General features: G+C 54.1%; 2 protein-coding genes across 2 annotated transcripts in view; one reads left to right on the top strand and one right to left on the bottom strand.

Annotated features, from left to right (window-relative positions):
* Positions 1-9,490, top strand: part of WDPCP (WD repeat containing planar cell polarity effector) — a 160,333-nt gene extending 150,843 nt beyond the window's left edge. The window contains exons 17-19 of the mRNA XM_072857743.1: positions 1,358-1,458; positions 3,030-3,058; positions 9,310-9,490. Of these exons, the coding sequence (XP_072713844.1) occupies positions 1,358-1,458; positions 3,030-3,058; positions 9,310-9,360 (181 nt within the window). The 3' untranslated portion in view covers positions 9,361-9,490. The remainder of the gene's footprint in view (positions 1-1,357; positions 1,459-3,029; positions 3,059-9,309) is intronic.
* Positions 9,491-15,326: 5,836 nt separating this feature from the next.
* Positions 15,327-19,823, bottom strand: OTX1 (orthodenticle homeobox 1). The gene is made up of 4 exons (XM_072858519.1): positions 19,780-19,823; positions 18,157-18,274; positions 17,424-17,575; positions 15,327-16,726 (listed from the first exon to the last, which is right to left on the bottom strand). The coding sequence occupies exons 2-4, from the start codon at positions 18,251-18,253 to the stop codon at positions 15,968-15,970; spliced, it is 1,008 nt and encodes a 335-aa protein (XP_072714620.1). The 5' UTR covers positions 18,254-18,274; positions 19,780-19,823; the 3' UTR covers positions 15,327-15,967.
* Between the last annotated feature and the right edge of the window lie 1,818 nt (positions 19,824-21,641).

Raw genomic sequence — 21,641 nt, 5'->3', positions numbered from 1 at the left:
CCGAGGCTGTGTGTAAGAAAGCTGATCAAGACACTACGGAGGAGATAATGGGGTTGAAGAGCAGAAGAATCCCTCTGTTTTTGCAACCAACATAATCTGGTCTCCAATGAAGTTTCTTAGTTTCTTTTGCTAAACCAATAAAGCTTAGCATGATGGGAGAGTTGCATTACTGCAGCTTAAAAATGTCTCAGGAAAGCTGATGGGGAGAGTTGCTTTTAGTTGCTTTACAGATGCCCAGCTGCTTGCATAGCTATTGCCCGACTGGTAGTGTGAAGACAAAGGCGCAGGGAAAATCTGAGCTTTTTCTTTAATTATTTACATTCTCATCAGTAATAAAGGGCTTTTTATGCCTGGAATGTATTATTTGTATTATCAAAGCTGAGTGAGATCTCGCACTGTGGCAGTTAACAAATTGGATGCTGCACAAAAGCATTCACGTTTTCATTCTCACAACTACACTGCTGTCATACCTGAAAGCCACCCTCGAGTAAAACAGTACTTGAGTCAAACATGACTATGTCCATGGAGGGGGAAAATCCACCCAAATGAGGAGAATTCCCCCAAAGGGGATCCCAGTTGGCCTGGCTTGAGAGATTTATTTTATTTTCTCTGTTTGACTCATTCTTGCCTAAGGCAGCACTCCTTTGGACTTCACCGGGCACTTGGCAGTTTACAGACGGCGGGATGAGCGGCGAGTCAGCAAGCTGAGATAGCACAAGATAACCTCCAAATTTCCAGTTCCACTGCCTCTGGAATGGATTGCCTTTCCACACACCTACGTAAACAGAGATTAATGATGAGTGAAGAAACTGAGACTAGCAAAACCAAAAAAAAAAAGAAAAAAAAATCCATCTGCATTTTCCATAACACATAGCTGACATTTTCCTCCCTGCAGCTCCTTCATGACTTGGATTTCAGTGATAGGGGTGGTGTGGAGACAGGGTTTAACTGCAAAAATCTGCCTTTTGGGTCTGACATCCTCCTGTCCTGGCATCCGCCCGACCGCCTCTGTGCAGGACTGCTGCAGTGCCAGCCTGTCCTGCTTAACAAAACCTTAACTCCTCCAAAAAACACCAGCTTTACACCCATCTTTGAATGACAAAAATTTTGAATTACCACATCTTTGGTGCTGGAGTGGCTGCACGGCCAAATGAGTGATCCTAGTGACACTCGGTCAACAAACGTACTGGCATCTGATAAAAAAGAGCTACAGTTTGTAGCCAGGGAATTACACAGGCTGCTGTGTACTTTAAAAGATAGAAAAGAAATAAAACAGCTTTGCTGTGCTATGCAGTGTCTCTCCAACTCTTCAGTCCTTGCTCCCTCCCCTCCTATCGCTTCTGTTTTGTTTTCAAAGACCCACCAGCCGCAGACAGGCAGAGGACACCGAGCGTAAGCCTGGAGCGGATGGCCGTGCCGCCTCCCCAATGGGGAAATCCTTTTCCAGCAGCCAGGAAGGTAAGTGAATGAGTCACTTTCAAATATGCACAAGGGGATGAAGCTAGAAAAGATGGTGGTTGCTATCTTGAAAAAGAACTTGGATCTAGGAAGAAAAATAAGGCAGTGGCATTGCAGCATGAGCTTGGTTTGTGTATACCTAGCAGGAGAGGCATCAGGACTCAGCTACCAGCTCTCACGATGTAGAATAAATCATCTGATCATATGAATCTCCTTATCTTGCAATGCTATTCATGATTTAACAAAGACAGACAAAGTGTTTATTAGATTCAGTCATTGTTGCTCTGTTATTCAGTGTGCAATGGCCAGGTCCTCCAGCAGCAGCGCTTCATCCTTTACATGGCTTGTAAAGCAGCATTTTACACTACTTCTGCAGGGGGTTTCTGGAGTAAATGGATGCAGCCATCTTGCTTCGGCAGTATTCAGTATCATCTCCATCGTAGCAGATTCAAAGTAGTGCAACAGTATAATAGAGGAAGTCACATCCAGCACGAGAAAGTCACGGTTAAAGAGTCATCCTGTAAAGGCAGGCAGGCAAGGATATGTAAGAGTATTTGCACAAGGGGTGAGACAGGGATTATTTTTTATCTTCTGCCTTGTCCAGGTGTCCCATCACTGTACTGACAGGTGTGTAGGAACTGAGCCAGTCTCCAGGCACACTGACACGGAAAGTCGAGGTGTAACTGTGGGTCCTATAGCCACAACTGAAATAGATAGTTTCAAACAAGCCAGCTACAGGTGCGCTTCCACGTTACAGTGAAGCTGAACTAGCAGCTTGCCACCATCGAAACAGGAAGGTCCTGCTTCCCCCTCACCACCTTCTTCCGCCCACGTTTATGGGATCACACAGGGGGCTGCCAGCATATTAACCCAAGCAAAAAAATCTATTTGTTTTCTTTCCTGTGGGCTTTTGTCCATCCCCTGAGCTGAACTGCATTGCCTGGGGATCAGAGGACACCACAGACAGCACCAAGTGAGGGGCAGAAGCACATTGCCTGCAGCAGGACTTCTTTTTGATGTTGGCAGCTGTTAATTCGGCTCAAGCTGTAACACGAAGCCTCATCCTCAAGCACCTCCAGCAGCAACCTGACAGTACACAGGCTGAAAAACCCTCCTGAGACACAAGATGAGTGCTTGGGCAGGCAGCCCACACTGAGCTCCGCCACCCTACAGCTACCTGATACAGGTAGAGAGGTGTGCTGCAGCCACGTCTCAGTGACAACACATGCATCCCACTCCTGCAACAGCTCCCCACTGAGCCAGGACGGTGTGGGAACCCCGATCTGTCGCTGGCCTTGTGTCTCCACACTGCCCTATCCGCAAAAATCATGGTTGCTTTAACTTGGTGTAGCATTTTGAGGGTATATACGTATACTACATGTATAGACTTGTATAAGCAATATATTAAATATTTTAATTCATCCATTGAATAACAGGGTATGAAATAGCTGTGTCCTATCAAAAAAGTGAGTTACCTAATACCGTACTCTTGTTTGTTTGGGTTTTTCAGTGAGTTCAATGTAATGTAAATAACATGGTGATCTTCTTTTCTTTTTTTTTTTTTTTTTAAGGAAATTTGAAAGCAGTTCCTACAGAGCAGGTAACACATTTCTGATTTATTTTTTTATTTCTGCTTATTATTATTTACTCTATTTTGCAGCTTCCTGAAACTCCCTGAGCCTGTCCCTGCAAGCTGTCTGCCTGCAGGGCTCTTACTGAAATTGGTAGAAATGCTCCTATACCGCGCTGCTAGAGTGGGGCTTCATCTGCAGCTTTGAATTGAGCGCAGCACATAAAAGTCAAAAATTATTATTATCCAATGCCTGTTGGATGGGACCTAAGAAAGAATTTATTGTCCTCCATCCACGTTCATCTTACATAAACTAGCCAGCGCGCATATTGGCACTTTCAAGAGCGAGACCACAGTAAAGAGGAGTGAAATACTAGCCTATGGTTTCATGATTGCTTTAAGCTGATTTAACTGCAAGGTGCTGCCAAAAAAGGTGGACCGGCTCTTCCCCCCTCCCCTCCCACAACAGCCTCCAGTCCTATGTCCTCCTCCCTCTCCTGCGTTGGCTTGGGCGCTTGCGCACTTCCAGCCCACGAGAAGCTCACCAGGGCAGGAGAGGAGGAGAAGACCTCCACATGGGCAGGGAGACCCTACTCTGTCCCCCAAATCCTTCAGCTATCTCCATCTCCTGCGGGGACATTACCTCCCAGCCTGGTTTGGTGCCCCAGGTGGTTGCGTGTCGATGGGGGTGCATATAGAGCACATACATAGGGCAATCCTGTCTCCAGAGCTGATGAGTCAGCAGCGTGCAGCACCAACACACTCCTTCAGTTCTACTTTAAAGGAAAAAATAAAATAAAATAAAATAAAATAAAATAAAATAAAATAAAATACAAGCTGTCTCGTGGCAGCATGGATAAAGGCACAAGAGTGCCTGTATTTTAGCCTCCTTCTAATTACAGTTCTTGTTGAAACTTTTATTTTTGAGGCTGAAGTATTCAATGCTTGGCCTCGGTACAAACAGATCATTAAAAAAAAAAAAGGAAACTCTTCAACCTCCCAGTGGAGCAGGATGGTACTTATTTATTTCTTTCATTACAAAACCAGCCTGTGCCAAGTAAAATTGTGCTCTAAGAGCTGTTCTACCAGTCCCGAAGCACTGGAGAACAACACACGCCGGCCCCACCTCTGCAGCCTCCTGCGGGCCCCTGCACATTTTCACTGGGTGGAGGATGGGGAAAGGCTGGGGAGCAGGTGACAGAGTTTGCCGTGCCGGGGTCGCGCCAGCGGGAAATCCCTGTACTCAAAGGGATGTCCCCAGTGGCCTTTTGATGGCTTCAGTGGTCTCAGGATACAGAGTAAAGTAAAATATAGCAGCAGTGATGGTCTGGAGGCATTGGTGGGATTTCTGGGTTTGCAGCTGGGTTATCCAGCAGTTAACTGCTCCTTCCCTGAGCTGTGTATAAGATGCTCCTTGTCCCCACATAAGTGGCTGAAACTGAGAAGTTCATTTGAAAGCTCTAGACTATCACAATAAAATCCACAAGTACAAACTCTGTATAATGGGAGTGATACAAAGAACAAAACTTCGCCGTCACATCATTAAGGACTTACACAAGGGAGCGGTTAAAGAATCCTTTGGTTCCAAAAAGTTACTGCAACGAAGCGGTCACCATTGCTAAAAGCGGGTGGGTCGAAGTGTGACTTCTGCAACCCCGGTGGAGGTGCTCTGATTTCACCACACATTGCAGAGCTGCTTGTGCACAGGACAGTGGGACACCTCCATCCTTGCTGAGCCGCTCTGCTTCTCACAGGACCAAGGGAAGGGAGATGCAGTGCTGTTGGAGGCAGCAGCTCTGACAGGCGCTTGGGCTGCAGAGGGAAACGACTTGCTGGGTAAGAGGGAGCCTGTTGTGCACGCCAGGCTTTTTGGAGTAGAAGAGCCATCCATGTACTAGCTTTGCACTTCTGGGAATACATTTCCAACGCTGTTCTGTACTGACTTTTAATGGCGTGTGGAAATTAAGAAGTCTTGCAGCAGCTGGGTACCAACGCAGGAACCAGCACCCAGCAAATCAGAGCAGCTCCTTTCTAGCTGGACTGACCAGTGGCTTTAGTTCAACCCATCCCAAATCCAACCCAAACCCACCAGCAGCAGCTCTACACCTGGACACCACCACCAGCCAGCTGCATCAGTGCCAGCATTTGATGGACAGCTCGTCCCTGAGGTCCCGCTTTCACCCTCCTGCTCCCCCGGGCTGGCATCCCTCCACCACCACTTCCCGCACGTTGCTTCAGAGGGAGCCCTCACAATACTGGGCTTGGTGCCATGCAAGGGTAGCACACCCAAAACCCAGCCCTTCTTGCACAGTCAATTCTGCAGGAAGATCTCTGCAGCTGCAAGCCGGAGGATTTCTCTTTGCCCTCCTTCACCAGTTCATTGGCAAAAGGCTGAAGCCAGAAGTGACCTATCCCCACTTCTCATGGCTATGGAGGCCTCAGTGGGGACATATCCGACACAGACCCTGTCTTTTGTAGGTACATCATAATGTGCGTCTTCCTTGCTTGCTGCCGCTCTCAGCTATGAGGAAGCTTCTCCTCCCTGAAACTGTAAAGATCGTGCAACAAAATGTTCCCAGTCATGTGCCAGAGCAGCTGGCTGTCACACAGCCAAACAATGCTCAAGCAGTTGAACAAGATTTGTTTTCTAGAGGAAAGCTTTAGCCCTACAGCATGCAAGAGGCAACTCAGAGGCAAGACTGTGCTACTGCAGGGGCTGCCTGCATCCCCCCCCCAGCAGTACCAGTGGCTTTGCACTAGCACAGGGCATGTGTATCCCTGCTGCAGCCCTTTGGTACGTGGATGATGATGGGTGAGGGCTGCCACAGAGGTCTCAGCTCGCAGGTAAGACAAAAGCAGACCACGTGGCTTTGCCAAGCCTGCTTGGGACCAGTGGTGGCCAGAGGATCCCATCACTGGAGACAAAGGTGGGGATGGCATAGGTAGTTGCTGGAGGAGCGAGGATAAGCTGCAGTTTTTCTTGCCCTTTGCATGGCTCGGTTGGGTATGGCTCTTCAAGCAACAGGGGAGTAGCAAATGAGAAGTGAGCATCCCATCCACAATATTTGGTGGGGTCAGGATTTGGTGTTCATGTTCAGTTCTGTCTTCCAGGAAAGGCTGGAGATGGGATGGGGGTAGCCTCGAGGGCCATGCTGCTCGAGACTCAGCCTACTCTTGCTGCTTTGAGCAGGGTGATCTCCAGAGGTCCCTCCTGGCCTGCGTTATTCTGGGATTTGATAACCTTGAGCAAACTATGTAGGTTGGTTCAAAGAGTCTCCATTTAGCAGCACCTAGCCTTAGCTAAGCAAAATTAAGCCTCCAAACGCCCTGGTCACCAACCTTGGTACAAACAAGGCCCTTTGGAAAACATGAATCCAACTGCTCTGTCATTTCTGGGCTGGAGGCTGATCTTATTTACAGCACTTGGAGATGCTGAAGCCAATGGTGCCTTATGACTACCAAATGGTTGTTTTAATATATTATCACTTAGCTAAATACCTATATCAGCCAGAAAGGTTCTGTATGATGCTATCCAAGGGAAACAAGGCGTTTCCAGTGAAAAGGAGCAGTACTTACGGATCCTAACAACAGGCATGTCCTTCCACATAACCATTCCTGCAGCCCGGAATCGGTCAGTCTCCACCTGAAAAAACAGGTGTTTAAAATAGTTCCCCATGGCTCCTTCATTTATTCCTCTCTCTCCCACTCTCGTCCTTTCCTACCTTCATCATGCCCTTGAGATAATCCCCAGGAGAAAAAACATAGCCTCCTGGGAGCAATACGGCAGCGTGGGGAAGAGGTTTCTCTGTATTTCCCGCTCCAGGAGACTAAAGGGATCCTCCGATCTGCCTCAGACCTGGGGAGACGGAGCAAACCACTGCCTCCATCCTGCTATCCCTGCAGGTCCGAGATGGCTTAGTGGCTTTTCAATTACAGGGTGTGCCTTCCCATACCACTCCTCACTTCGCCTGCCAGAGTGGGACCACATCATTACCATGCAAAGCCCACAATCTGAACTCTCCAGGGCACAAGCGGATGCTCTCCTGTCAGGATATTCATGTTTTCCTACTCTGGATGGCTAGCTGCTCATTACCATAGGCAGCAGCACTGCAATGCTGGCTTCCCCTGTTCCTGGACAGCCCTCTTCCTGCACTATGAAAATCAACTCTCATCAAATGATTACAGCTTCTTTTATTGCTGGGGTACTACATCAGAAAAGATGCAGATGTCAGAAGAGGGTTCCAGTCATTATCGCTCCTCAGCCTTTGATTAACATTAAACACCTCTACAAGCTTGATGCCACATCACAGACTTTGCACACAACACCGCCAAGTCTGCTTTAGTGTGACCAGAGAGGTTTGCAAATAGGTTTTTTAAAAAGTATTTTTTAAAAAAGCAACTACGTAGATCTGCAGAGCTGGGTTATTGTTAACCTCTCCCCAGACAGAAGCACAAATCACCAATCACAAAACCCAGGTCAGATACCTGTCTGATGCACTCAGGACCCTGAGCCTTGAACAACAGGGACCTACCCAAACAGCCTTGAACTCTAAATGGTCAAACATTATGTGGGTTTTTTTCTCCAGCCTGCATTCACCTTCCCACCTATTCCCTTTGTCCCTAGAGCAAGCACCAGCAGAAACCCCTCTGCATCAGGCACTGACACAGCTCTAGGGAAAAAAGAGCTACCCCTTACCTTGAGCCGCTGATGTTCCTCAAGGCTTCACTGCTGTGGCTCCGCTGCTGAATAATCTTTCATATTTTTTGGAGCCTCCAACAAGTGCTATTCAGAGAGCAAGGAGAGCCCACAGAAAGCTTGCAGCCACCCAAAAACCAAAGCACAGCCCCCCTATGAGGGCTGCTGCTGAGTAAGGCAACTCATCACCTCCTTGAAGACACCTGCCTAAGCAGCAGTCTCAGCGGTGAAGCCGTGCTTCGAGTTTCAACACTGGAATAACTCGATGGGGTCTGAGATGCAAGCACTGGTTCAGATGGGATGTCGGGGACACTTTCTCATCATCTTCAAACCGCCTCCAAGAATTAACAGGGGGTGGTATTGTGGCAGGGCCACCCCCCGCCATCTCCCTGCAAGGGTTGTGGCAAGCGATGGGCTGGAAACAAAGCTCAATGTCCATAGAGTGCTTTTTTTGAGCCATCACACTTTTACTGCTCCCTCCACCTTGAGGTAGGGACGTTGTACACTGGAATGCTGTTTCAGAGGGTGATCTCTATCTTTGTGGTGAAATGCACATGCCATGAGATGGAGCTGCTGCTCTGGTAAAGGTTCCTTATGAAGCTGCAAGAGTTAGGGGAATTTTGTTTCCTCTTTCCTGAAGTCAAGGAGCAGAGAGTCACTCACGTGAGTCCCATCCGCCCTTGCCAGTGCTGCCGCAGCCTGACATAGCCCTGACAGCCACCTCCTGGGGCTGAGCACACCCCTTTCCTATGCCAGCCAGCGTGTCTTGCCCTCCAAGACAGGACAAACACACATTTCCCTTTGTTTTCAGCTCCACACCTAGTTTTTTCTTTGCATCGTGAAGGGCTGGCTACTCATCTGTAATTCAAAAGAAAGCAATGACTCACCAGACTACAGCACTTTCCAAGGCAAAGTATTTCATGCATTTTGCAGGCACGCTAGCCCATGCTATGAAATAACCTCTATTTGTGGCGCATATTCTCCCCATCCTTTGCAAAACCAGAGGGCTGGGGTTTCCACCCTGCACAGGCACCAAGCACAGAAAGGGGATTTGTACTTAAATCACATATTTGCATTGTATGAGGAATGCAAAATGCCATCCTCGCATAACTTTGAAAACCTGGCTCACTACCTGCTGGCGTTAACCCAGTCTTGTGGTGTTTGCAGTATGTTTTAATTAAAAGGTAACAAAAATGTAAAGTTTCACTTTTGCCAATAAGCTTCCAGGCAACTGGGAAGGAGGCTCAAAGGCGGGTGGAGCTTCGGCTCCAGCCCCTCGCATCCCAACCCTGTGTCCACTGCAGGGAACACCATGAGCTGTCGCTGGAGCTGCAGCCCCTGGTTCCCCAAGAGCAGCAGGGGAGGAGGGTTGCAAAGGGGCTTGAAAAAAAGGGGAGAGGTGCCTTACCTTGCATGATGCAGCAGTCTCCACCGGTTTAGGGCTGCATCCTCCATTCCCAGGCCAAACTGGGACAAAGTCTGCAATTGTCTCTTCTCCCTGGATTGGGATGGTGTTTCCAATAACCATGCAAGGTTTCCATTCCTCACGCAGCCTGCCTGATCCTGCCTGTCTTTCCCCCTGCAGGAGACCGGAGACAGCGGGTCTCTCAAAGTCGTGCACTTTGGGCTGGTGTGACCAAGCGTGGGACCCCTTCGCCACCAAAGCAAAGAAAGGGAAACCTCACTGAGGTGGCAAAGTTCACAGAAAGTCCTTCAATGAAATTCCAGCTATCCCTGGATCTGGCGACCAGCAGAAGATGAAGCACTAGGCTTATGAAAAGTGCTGCCCTTAGACCTCCAAATTATTTCTGGGTTAGCACGAATGTGTCTGTGCACAAACTGCCCCATGTTTGCTTATGGAGGGCAATGTGGTGACGTTTTCATCGTGTCGTTCAAAGACATTAAAAAAGGGAGTAATTGCGGATCCCCATTTACCATACAAAAGCAATGCTGGAAAATTTGGGGGCGGGGGTTATTGGATGAATCGATAAACTTCTCAGGGGAAAGTCTGTAATTCTCGGTGCATTATATATTTTAACAATCTTCGCCTGGAAGCAGATTTGAATTTCCACTTAAGGCTCTGAAAACCGTCCTATTGAGATACCAGCAGATAAAATCTTCACTCAGGATACCTCTGTGAAAGAGCAGCCTTTCACAGTCGGCAGCATTTTTCGAAGAATGCTCTCAATTTTCATATCTAGATATATCATCTTAGTTGAATAACCATTATTTTGCCTTGAAAAAAGACGCGGAGCCTCTTAAACATCATTCCATTGGAGTCCAGATTTTAATCTGCAGCCTCTAACCACGAAGAGAAAATGCACTGAGAAGGTAATGTAACCTGTTTCAGCCCTCTAGTTTTTTTGTGATGGTGAAGAGAGGGGCAAGCATCGTTGCACATCTTTCTTCCCACCATTTGATCAGGTGCAGCGTGTACAGACGCAGATTTTTTTGTGCTCTACTGTAGGCACGCATGTGGGTTAAGCTTGATCTTTTTTTGGGAGCATTGGGTGGTTGCAACCCAAAGCCAGAGAGTTTCTTGAAATTGGTTTTGTACGACGAATTTATATGATGAATGGACTGAAAATAAAAGCACAGTATTAAAAAAAAAAAACCAAACCACAAGACATTAGAAGTATTTTATTAACAAAAATTATGCATTTACACAAATAAAATGTTTGTGCTCACTGTTGGTCAGCCATTTTCCCCTACGAGACAAAATCCTGCTGAATTTCAGCTGCATGACGGGCAATTTTGATCGCACCAGAAAAACTCCCACCCCATTTTGGCACTTTATCTGAATCGGCACCTTTCCCTGAGTATATTTGAAGGAGACTTCTTTCTGCTTTGCAGGTTGAAGAGAGCAAATGGGCTGCAATGCATAGGTTTTTGTACACTCAAGAGGGAAAAATTAATAAAGAGAGCTTTGAAACAGAGCAGGCTGCTGCATCGCCTCCCCGCCCAGAGCCATGCCTGTAATGGCTGTGTGTCGTGCAGCACTTGGTGGGGAGTGCGCCTTTAATGTCCTATAGATTTAAATTTAATTTCTGAAATACACACGGCGCAACGATGGACCACAGCGATCGCACACTTGTTCTGCATAAGACGCTGCAATGCATTGCTTCGCCGTACAGCTATTTTGCTGAATTGCAGCCATATTTCTGTCAGTACAAGTGATGGTCTATATGAGGGATTAATCTGACACCAGACAGTGATTCTTAATCCTTCAGTATATCATAATCTATTTACTTTGCATGCTAAGAGGATTTCAGCCTAAAAATATACAGGAAGTGATACTAGAAATGTACATAAGATCCAGAATGCTGTTTCCTAAAATCGCAGTTTTTCATTAAAAAAAAAAAAAAATCCTCTCATGGCTTTCTTGGAAAAGTCCTGTCTGTCCTGGAAAAAAAAAGTGTTGAATAAGGATTTAACTGGAAAAAGGCATATGCTTTCCTTTAGGCTTCAGCCCTCTGACCATTTTCACCCTCCTCCTTCCCCGCAGCTTTTTGTGCTCGACCACACGACATGAAAGAAGAGCTCTCCAGCATAGCAGGTTCCTCAGCTGGGAGTTATGCCAGCAGATTTTTATTGACAAATTCAAAACAGATTTAGAACTAATGTGGTATCTTACGTGCATTAATTGCTACTCAAAGTGCATGAATTAGCAGTGACTGGCTAACGTAGAGGTCAGCACAGGGAAAACCACAAATGGTCAGGTGTGATGGCTCCTTATTCAGCGGTAATCATCTGTTTTCTTTGTGCCCTGCCAGAAAGACTGTCTACAAAATAACTGTAATAAGTCGTGTTAGTCGGTATGTCTCCTGAAACTTATAACACAATGGAAAATTATCATTTTTAATCATTTAATTCACGCTCGGCCTTAACACTTTGCATCCCCAAAAGCACGCCCTGCACCTGAACCAGCAGTCAGCCACCCCAGCCAGCAGCAACCCTGCCCAGCCTCTGCCCACCTTTGCATGGCTGGGTACCACTAAGGGTGTTCAAATCATCACTTGTCACAGCCCCCTACCACACGCAGAGGGTTTAAAAGCAAAGCTTTCCAAGCAGGGACTCTACTCAGGGCAAATAGATCATAAACTATTTCAGGTCCATGAAGCACCAAGCAAAAAAATTAATGACAGCCCAAGCTGGGTAGTATTGCCCCCCTTGCCCCTCTTTGCCAACCTCCATAAGTCCTGGCCCTTGACTTAAAGGCGGGAAAGCACCACCAGCCTTTGGAACAGGCAGCTGCCAGCACTCGGGCGAGAGGCAGGAGCTTCACTGCACTTGTGTTGGGTAACCTGGCATCTCGGCACCACGGCACCAGTCCCTGGTGCACTCATGCGGCACCATGATCCAGCAGCAAATGCTATTTAAAAAGAAATAATACTAATAGTAGCTGTGCACCCAACAGCCTTCTTGCTTGAGACGTGAGGCACTGAGTCACCCAGGTGGCTGTTTCACAACAAGGCTGCCCAAAAAAAAAAAGCCCCACGATCCCGCCGGCGCCTGCTCCTGGAGCCGGGCACCAGGCAGCAAGCATGCTGCTTTACCTGCCAAGACTTGTGCTCGGGGCGGCAGCGCCTGTTCAAGCCTCGCAGAAACCCACGGTGGGAGAAGTTTGCTCTGCCACCCAAGCCCCAGCAGTGTGGGTGTACCGCTGGTGAAATGGGGGGGGTGGGGGGCGGGTGCTGGGGCCCCCCAAAAACCCAGGCACAACCCTCCCTGGCTCATGCTCACCTGCTGACAGGCACAAGTCACATCTTGCCTGCTCTGCTGGCACCGACCCACGGGCAGCAGAGGGAGGACAAGGCCTGACCACACTCGGCTCACCAGTGGGCAATGTGCTGGTTAGTCGCCTTGCCGTTTTTCCAGGGGGTTTCTACCCAATATGAGGAAAAAAAATACACAATTTTAGTTGTTTTCCCCACTCAAGTCGTGCTCGTCAACCTTTGAAGAAACTCCAGGGCTGGGAGAAATGCAAAAAAAAATAATTAAAAAATGAAGCCAGGTGTCGAGGGCAAAGCCATTATTTGCTGTGATCAGGAAAAGGTCTCCTCTGCACCCCTGCTGCCAGCCAGGCTCAGCGACCGGCCCCGCTGCCATGCTCTGGGTCTGCATGAGCAGGACTGGAAAATGCCCACAGCTCAAATCGTTGTGTGGGGGATGCTGGAGAAGCCACCAGGCTGCAGCACTGGGTGCTGCAGGGTACTGGGTGCCCAAATCAGAGGGGGGATTCCCCTGGGGGCCGTGGGACCCCTCAGAGACCCAAACTCCGAAGCAGGTCCTGGACCCAGCTACACCATGGGATGGTGGATGAAGAGGTTTAGGACCATGTCACCGAAACCAAGGGAGCAAAATTCAGGCTCCCCTCCCATCTGCGTCTCTCAGCAGCGCTGATTTACTGAGTTATAATGGAACACAATTTTTATAGCATCATAGATTCATTTAGGTTGGAAAAGACCTTTAAGATCATCAAGTCCCACCGTAAACTTAACACTGCCAAGTCGCATTAAACCATGTCCCTAAGTCCCGCATCTTTTAAGGAAGATGAAGTGCGTGTAAACTTTGTTTAAAGAAGATGAAGTGTGTGTGTTGGGGGGGTTGTTATACACCTGCTGGCTCTTGTCTCTCAGGTGCTCACTAAATTTGGGAGGGCAACTTCAGTTCACTTTGTGTCCAGCACAGATTTATTTATTTTACAGCTCTGGGAGGGCTGTAATAACCTCTTCCCTGTAAAAGAAATGCTTGGGGACACATAGGTTGATGGGCACTCATACCCAGCACGTGTGGTCCTCCCTCAAACTGCCTGTACAGCTGCCCTTTGGGGTGATGAGTGCCTCGCTAGTGCTTGCAGAAGAGAATAATTATTTTATATGTATAGACATATAAAAATACTTAAATATATGTATATATATGTATATCTATGCACTGAAGGACCCAAGAAGAAAACAGCCATTTAAAGAAAAATCCCCTAAAATTGACTCAGCTGTCCCAGTCCCCTCCCATCTCTCCTTGCTGCGCCCCATGGGTGCTGGAGGTCATTGGCCGTCCCCCGCCTCGGGGCTGTGCCATGGCCCTGATGCTGGAAGGATGCATGGGGCTTGTACTGGTGGCACCTGGGGCCAACCCCACTGGTTTTTCCCACTGCAGCCCATTTCCCAGCAGCCGCAGCAGCACATTGCCAGCCCCGTTTGCACCCCACCGGGATGCTGGGAGGGTTACAGGGTGGTGCAAACCCTCCCCAAAGTGGCCACCCAGAGCACACCAGAGCCTTGGCACCTCTTGCTGCCCCAAGGGGTACCTGGGGACACCAGGGATGGGGGCACACAGCACAGCCCCAGAGCTCCCGGCTCCAGTGGGCACTGCTGCAACACCACAGGGAGGAGGATGGGAATTTTGGGATGCCCCCCGCAGCGCATCAGCGGCCCAAGCAGGGTAGCAGTGGCCACAGTGGTCCCCTTAGCCCCAGTCCCGTAGAAGTGGGAACAGCCCCAGCACCAGCAGGCAGCCTCCAACAACTGCAGGGAAGGTCTGGGAAAAAAAAAAGGGGGGAGATTGTCACGATAAATAATTCATTCCCCCCTTCCCCAGCTAGATCGCAGCTGGCAGTGGCTGAGGAGGGAAACGCCAGGAGCCAGTGCTGGAAGCGCGGGTGCCGAGCATCCCTCCCTGCACCTGCACAGGGGCCAGATGTCTGTATGCTTGGCTCTACATCCGAGTGGGCCTCACACCCCACCACCACCCATGCCTGCCCGTGGGTCCCAACTCTGTGGGGCTGTCCCACCACGTGGGTTTTTGCTGTTTCAGCCCACGTGTGCCCATCCCACAGGTCCCGCCGGCACTGCTGTGCAGCAATAAATCAGTAACCAATTAACAGTGTCAAGCAGCATAAAAGCAGAGTCAGTGGGGACTCCCCTCTCTAGAGCACTTGCAAACTCATCACACCCCCACCCCAATCCTGCTGGGACTCCCCTGGAAGCACTTCCCAGCACCTCAACCCCGCAGGGAAGTTTCCTGGGGAAGAGGAGGCAGAGGGGAGGAAGGAGGACAGGACACCACCGCGTTGATTAGTTTGGATTTTATTGGGGTGGGGGGGAAAGGAAGGAGGGGGGGGTTGCCTTACAGTTGAAGGGGTAAGTGTGGGGTTACTGCATCAAAAATCACATGTACACAGTCCCTCTCCCCCTAAGGGGCAAAGCTGCTGGAAAGCACCGGCCTGGGGCAGGTAAGGCAGCCGGGGTGCAGGGCTGCAGCCCAGACCCGTGAAGACACACCAACTGACAGAAGGGGCTAAAAACCCAAAATAACCAAACCAAAAAACACACCCCCAAAAAGTCATGCCCCCCCCAAACCCAAAGCAGAGCTGCAACCTCCTGCAACCCTCCCCCCCCAAATATAAACCCAAACTTTTCTTTTTTTTACTGCTTTTTTTTCTTTCCTTTTAATTATTTTTTTATTTTTTTTCCAAAAGTTTTGGGTTTTTTTGGTCTGCAGGTTGCAGATCAACTGGGCAGCCCTTCCCTCCCCCTTTGCCTCCCCTCTGGGCACCCCCTGGGCTGCTGCCCTCCTTCTCCCCCAGCCCCAGGACGGCACGGCCAAGCTCATGCAGAGCCCTCAAGGATGGACGGAGGATGCCAGACAGAGAAAGATTCATTTTCAGGGAAAAAAATTAAAATTAAAAAAAGATTTTTTTTTTTTAAAGTTCTGTTCCACGTTAGACTCTAGATAAATGCCAACCCAACAGCATCAACTAAAAATAATCATGGTCACTGGAACGGACCTAGTATTTACATCTATCCTGCCGCTCCCAGCGGCAAGAGGCTGTACAGGACCGGCAAGCCAGGGGGCTCCCCCACCCGTGGGGGGGTGAGGGTCCCCGCATGAAGTTGGGGGGGCACCGGCAGGGCAGGAGCCAGCCTGCGCCTCTGCCCAGGGGCAGGCAGCAGGGGAGACGCTAGGCTTTTAATTTTTATTTTTTTTTTTAAACCTCCTCTTCTGTTGCATTTAAAAAAATAATAATTATAATAAACCCGCTGGAGGGGCACAGGAAGCAAATAAATATCAGTCAGTAGAGACAGGGGTGGCAGGACTCCCCCCGTGGCATCGCCACTGCTAACGAAGAGGGGGGAAAGAGGAGGAAGAGGAGGAAGAGCCGGAGCCAGAGTCCTGCCCGGGAGGCAGCGGGGAGACCCCGGGCGCAGGGACGTGGTGGCTGAGGGGGGACAGTGGTGAGCCCCTCACAAGACCTGGAAGCGCCAGGACGCCTGGTCCTTGTAGTCGAGGCAGTCGGGGGAGTTGAAGTTGAGCTTCCAGGAGGCGGCGGCAGCAGCGGCGGGCTCCTTGTAGTCCAGGCAGTCGGAGGAGTTGAAGGGCAGCCCAGTGCCGCCGTAACCCTGGTGGTGGTGGTGATGGTGGTGATGGTGGTGGTGGCCCGAGCTCTGGCTCAGCGGGTGGTGGTGGTGATGGCCAGGCACCGAGGAGGGCCCCATGGGGCTGAGCTGGTGGGGATGGTGGTGGGAGTGCATGGGTGCCAGGTAGGAGCTGCAATCCACGCCCCCGAAATAGGACGAGGAGGGTGGCGCGGGGTAACCCTGCCCGTACCCCCCGCCTTGGCCATAGGAGACAGGGTAGCTGGCGGAGGTGGCAGCGGTGGCAGGGCCGGCCCGTTGCATGCAGGACGCGGCGGCTGGCGGCAGGGGCTCGGGCACTGTCACCCCCACCGGCGCAGCACCAGGAGAGATAGAAGCCGGGCTCCAGATGGATGACGCTGGGGTGCTGAGAGATGCCGGGGCGCCTGCCGGAGCTGATGAGGCTGAACTGGAGGAGGAAGAAGAGGCCGAGCTGGAGGCTGCTGCCGGCGGTGTGAACTGCCCGCTGCTCTCCGAACCCGAGCTCTCGCGAGCTGGCGAAGATTTCTTCTTGGCTGGACGGCTCTTGGCCCCACCACCGCTCTGCTGCTGCTGCCGGCACTTGGCACGGCGGTTCTTGAACCAGACCTGGGATGAGAAAATGGGGTGCAGGGGACATGAGCATCAGGGCGAGGAAGGGGCAGTGGGGAGAGCGGGGGCCCCCTCACTTCCCCACTTCCCCTTCCTCGCCCTAGGAGTACCCAACCAACCTCACCCCAGCACCAGTTCCACCAGCACCCACGCCCAGCCATTAGCACCGCACGCCCCCGCACCCTGAAAAAAACCTGCCCCGCCTGGCACCCTGGCCACCCCGCATCCCAGCCCAAGCAAGGATGCCCAGGGCCAGTGGCTGGGGTGTCCCAGCTTGTGCATGTCCCTGGCGCAGTGACAACGTATGGTTTTGGGGATGGATCCTGCGTGGGGTGCTGCCTGTGTATCCCACCCCACTGGGCATCATCATCTGGGGAGCAGTGCCAGAGGGAGCACCCCTGGGAAGCACCCGGGTAGTGGGGCTGCTATGCCCTGGGGCAGGTGGGGGGAACAGAAAAAAATTAATAAAAAGAAAATTAATAAAAGAGGATAAAAAAGAAAAGTCCCGCTTTGCCTGGATGCCACCGCGGCGGAACAGTCAAGATTCTGGGACCTCACGTGTGTCCCAGCCCCAAGCAAACAGGGACGAGTGCGGATGGAGAGCTGGGTCCGAGCAGGGGCCAGCCGAGCCGAGGTGCTCCCACATCCCCCCCCACCCGTGACAGTGCGGGATCTCCCCACACAGGTCTGGTACCTGGACTCGGGATTCGGGGAGGTTGATCTTCAGGGCGACCTCCTCCCGCATGAAGATGTCAGGGTAGCGGGTCTTGGCGAAGAGTGCCTCCAGCACGTCCAGCTGCGAGCGGGTGAAGGTGGTGCGCTCCCGCCGCTGCTTCCGTGGGGTGGCTGGGGGCGAGCACCGCCACGCCAGTCACGCCGGGTCCCCCCGCACCTCCCGTGTTCCCCCCGTCCCGGCGGGACCCCGGCACCCCGGGGGCAGGGGCCTGCGAGCATCACCGCCTCCGGGCCCAGAGAGCGGCGGTGCCCCCGCACGCCCCGGCCCCACGGCAGCCGGGCGCTGCCCACCTGGGCCGGGGCCCGTCCCACTGCGGGTAGGGCGAGCGGCACGGGGCTGGGGAAGGGTCGGGCCCGGCGCCGGCGGCAGCAACGGAGAGATTTCGTTGTGTCGAAATAAATCGACTTTTTTGTTGTTTTTCGTCCTTAAAAATCCGCGCGGGAACGAAGAAGCCCCGGGGGCGGGGGGAAATTCAGCCGGAACCGGCGCTGTCCGCCCCGCAACCTGCTCCCCCCAGCCGGGGGTGCGGGCAAATGGAGGCACCCACCCCACAACCCACCCCAAACCGTCCGGTCCCATGGGCTCCTCCAAACCTGCCCGGGACGGAGCTTTTCCCCCTCCGCTTGCTCCCGCCGGGGCGCGGGTGGGTGATGGCGGGGATGGAGAGGGGGCCGCGGCGCGGGGCACTCACCCGGGTACCCCACGGAGGGATGCAGCAGGTCCATGGCGGGGCCCGTCAGCCCCAGCCCGTTCATGCCGTAAGGGGGCTGTTTAAGGTAAGACATCATGCTAAAAGCCGGGCAGGTTTCCTCCAAAGTCCCGCAGAAAAAAAAAATAAATTAAAAAAAAAAAATTAAATGTCTGGGGTGGGGAGGGGGTAGAAGGAGGAAAAGAAAAAAAAAGCCCCAACAAAAAGAACCCCCGAAAAAACCCAAGCAAGAGGCAAAAAATTAAAAGCCAACAACAATTAAAAAACGGAGCACAAAATCGGCCTAAAAGGAGTTTTTTTCGTTCCGTCCCGCCGTCACTGCCGCGAGGTCCTCAAGCGATCGCAGGCAAAGGGAGGGGGGAGGAAAAAAGGGAAAAAAAAGAAAAAAAATTTAAAACAACAACGAGGATCGGGAAACAAAAAGGCGGATTTCTTCCCCGCGCAGATGCGAGGCCGGAGCGCCTGGGGAGAGAGCGGAGAGAGGCGGGTTAGGGGTCCGGCCGCCCCGAGTCCGGCCGAGGGGCGCCCCGGGGGCTGTGCGGAGCCCGGCGCGGCGGCACCGGGCAGGCGGCCTTTGGTCGTAAATTTTATTTATTATTATTATTATTATTATTTTCTTTTAAACGAAGGCGAGTTGCGCGCAAGTGCCGAGAGGCAACAGTGGCCGGCGATGGGGAGAGATAAAGCAATTATTTAAAAAGATAATTGGATTAGGAATCAAAAGGAGGTACCAGAGGAGGGAAGTATAATTAATTTAAAAGCGAGCAGACGGGGACGTTTTAATTAGAAATGGATAAGAGTTAAAAAGGGAAAAAGGAAGAGGGAGAGCGCAGGCACCCGGGCGGGCGGCAGGCGCCGGCAGCCCGGACTGGGACGGCGGCGGGGCCCGTCCTAGGGCTGGGGGGGCTCCGGCAGAGCCGGGGGGGGACACGGGACTCGGGAGGCAGCGGCCGGGCTCGGTGGCCAAAGGCAGCAGATAAACGCGGAGGGGAGGAAGAGGCGGAGAGACCCCGGGCGCGGCCCCCGCTGCCGAGGCCGGGACCCCCCCGGCGGCACGGCGGCCGCCCCGGCCCGCGGAGGTGGTAAGTTTTGGGGTGGGGGCGAGGGGCTCCCCCTCCCCGGCGGGCCGGGGCCAGGCGCAGGTTGGGCGGCAGCGCCGTGACCCGGCGTTGCATAACTTTGCCGGGGAGCACGGCGGAGCGGGACCGTCCCGGGCGGCCAGAGGGGGGGAAAGCGGGAAATAGAGGGAAAAGAGAAGAGGGAAAGAGGAAAATCCCGAGGCGGCCCCGGCCCGGCCGTGCCCACACCCGCACACACACCCCGCGTGCGGTGCCGGTGCCGCGGGCCCGCTCCGTCCCGCCGCCGCCCGCCCCGTCGGGGAGCGCGATGCCCGCCGCCCCCGCCCGCCTCACCTGCGCGGCCACCTGCGGAGCGACCGCCGCGGCGGGGGCTGCGCGCAGGGCAGGGCGGAGCGGGCGGGGGGCGCGGAGGGGGCGGGCGGGGGGGTCGGGCAGGTGAGAGGCGGGCAGGGGAGGGGGCCGGGGGAGGGGGCGATGCCCGAAGCCGAGCCGCGCACCCCCAACTTGTCGGGGCGCCCCGCGTTACCTTGCCGGCGGCCCGCGCTGTCGGGGCGATGGAGCCGCGGCCCTGATGAGGATTGATCACCTACCCCCGGCCCTAGCCTTGTATGTGCGCGCAAAGCGTCTGCGTAACCAGCCCGGCGCCAATCCCCGGCCGCTCCCCGCCTGACTGACAGCCGCCCGGGCAATGGCAGCGCAGGGCGCCGGCTCCCTCCGCGCCCCCCCCGCCCCGCGCCGCTCCGCGCCGCTCCGCGCTCCCCCGCGCACCCGCCGCCGGCGTGCCCGGCCCAGCCCCAGCGGCGCGGAGAGCTGGCCAGCGGAGGAACGGGGGGTGGAGTAAGGGGGGGGGGGGGGTGTGGGCGCGCAGGGCCCCGCGCAACCTGCGCGGGGGGGGGGGGGGGGTGGAATCGTTAGAGAAGTTGTGCGGGGGGAGCCGCTCCGCGCCCGCGCTGCTCTGCCCCCTCCCCCGGGCGGCCCCCTGCGCCGCTCCGCGCCCCCGCCCGTCCGACGGGACCGCGGAAAAGTTTCGGCCGCCGCCTGCGCCGGCGCGGAGGGCGCTCCCGGAGGGCGAGGCGGTGTGGGGAGTGGGGGGGAGCCGGGGGGAGCGGGGTCCCGGCCCCCCCAGTGGCTGGAGCCTCGCCCAAACTTTGTGCTTTGAAATAATAATAAAGAAGCAGCGGCCGCACCTTTCCCCGCGCGTCCCGAGTTCGGGGGCTGCTCCGCGCCGCGGGGGGAGAGCGGGCGGGGGCGGCCCGGGGGCGGCGGGGAGAGGGGCGGGGGGGGAACGGGACCCACCGCCCCGCTCCGCGCCGCTCCGCGCAGCCCGACTCGTTGCCCGCAGCGGCGGCTAAAGCGGAGCGGCGCGGGACCGGCGCGGAGCGGCGGGGGGGAGCGCGGGGGGGCGCGGAGCGGGGCGCTGCAGCCGCGCGGGCGGCGGAGCCGTCCCGGACCTCTAACGAGGGCTCCGGTGCGCGGCTTTTGTTGGTCTCCCCAAATCAACTCCCTCTAATTGCAGTTGGAGCTGAAAGCGAGCTAATGTTCAAAGACGCTGCCCGCCGGCCTCGACCGAAGCGCGGTTTTTCTTCCCCCCATTTTTTTTTTTTTGTTTTTTTCTTCTTTTCCCCTCTTTTTCCCAGGCGAGGAGGGAACCGTCTAATCCGGGCGGAAGGGAGCCGATGGGCCGAGGGGGAGCGTAAAGGAGGTTTACATGCTCCTCCGCTCACCCACCAAAGTCAGCGACACGGGCACTTCTTCCCGCAACAAAGGCGCCGCGGCCCATTCACAAAAAGCAAAGGGAGGAGGAAGGAGGGTTTGGGGGGGCAGTTCCCCCCCCTCCAGCCCCCTCCGTTTTGCCCCGGTCCCGCCGGGGCAGCTCCCGGGCCGGGCTGCGCTCCCCCCGCCGCCTTCCCATCACCTCGCCCCGCCGGGGCAGCCCCGCTCCTGCCGGGCACCAGCCGCCCCCCGGGGCTGCGACCCTCCGCACACACCGGGGGGTACCTGCGCCCACCCAAAACCCCGCAGCCACCGCGGTTGCCCAATCCCCAATTTCGGGCGCCTCCCCGCAGGCTCGGCCGGGGGCTGCGGACAGGGCGGGCGCGGGGCTCGCCGCCCCCCGAGGTGACGGCCCCGGCCCGCCTGACCCCCCCTTCCCTCCGCCGGACGGAGCCCAGGTAAGGTCGGCGGCCGGGCGGGGGGCTGGGCTGCGGGTCCCCCCGGCCCCGGCGGCGAGGAAGGGCAGGGGCAGGGAGGGCAGCTCGGGCCGGTCCCGGGGCGAGGGGGCTCTTGCGGCCGGTTCCCGGGCCGGGGACTGGGGGTGGGGAGGGGGACTCACACAATTATTGTCCCCGCAACCCGGGGACCGAGTTACTTTTTTCGCGTTAGAAGACA

The sequence above is a fragment of the Ciconia boyciana genome, chromosome 3 (genome assembly GCF_034638445.1).
Source record: "Ciconia boyciana chromosome 3, ASM3463844v1, whole genome shotgun sequence".
Classification (NCBI taxonomy): Eukaryota; Metazoa; Chordata; class Aves; order Ciconiiformes; family Ciconiidae; genus Ciconia; species Ciconia boyciana.
Note: the sequence above shows the minus strand (reverse complement) of the source record. Positions and strands in the feature narration are given on the sequence as shown.

Excerpts from the sequence above, each read along its gene's own strand:
- OTX1 (XM_072858519.1), bottom strand. The coding sequence starts at position 18,253 with ATGATGTCTTACCTTAAACAGCCCCCTTACGGCATGAACGGGCTGGGG. Across the intron at positions 17,576-18,156 it reads TCCCTCCGTGGGGTACCCGG|CCACCCCACGGAAGCAGCGG; the intron begins GTGAGTGCCCCG and ends GCTCGCCCCCAG. Across the intron at positions 16,727-17,423 it reads TCCCCGAATCCCGAGTCCAG|GTCTGGTTCAAGAACCGCCG; the intron begins GTACCAGACCTG and ends TTCTCATCCCAG.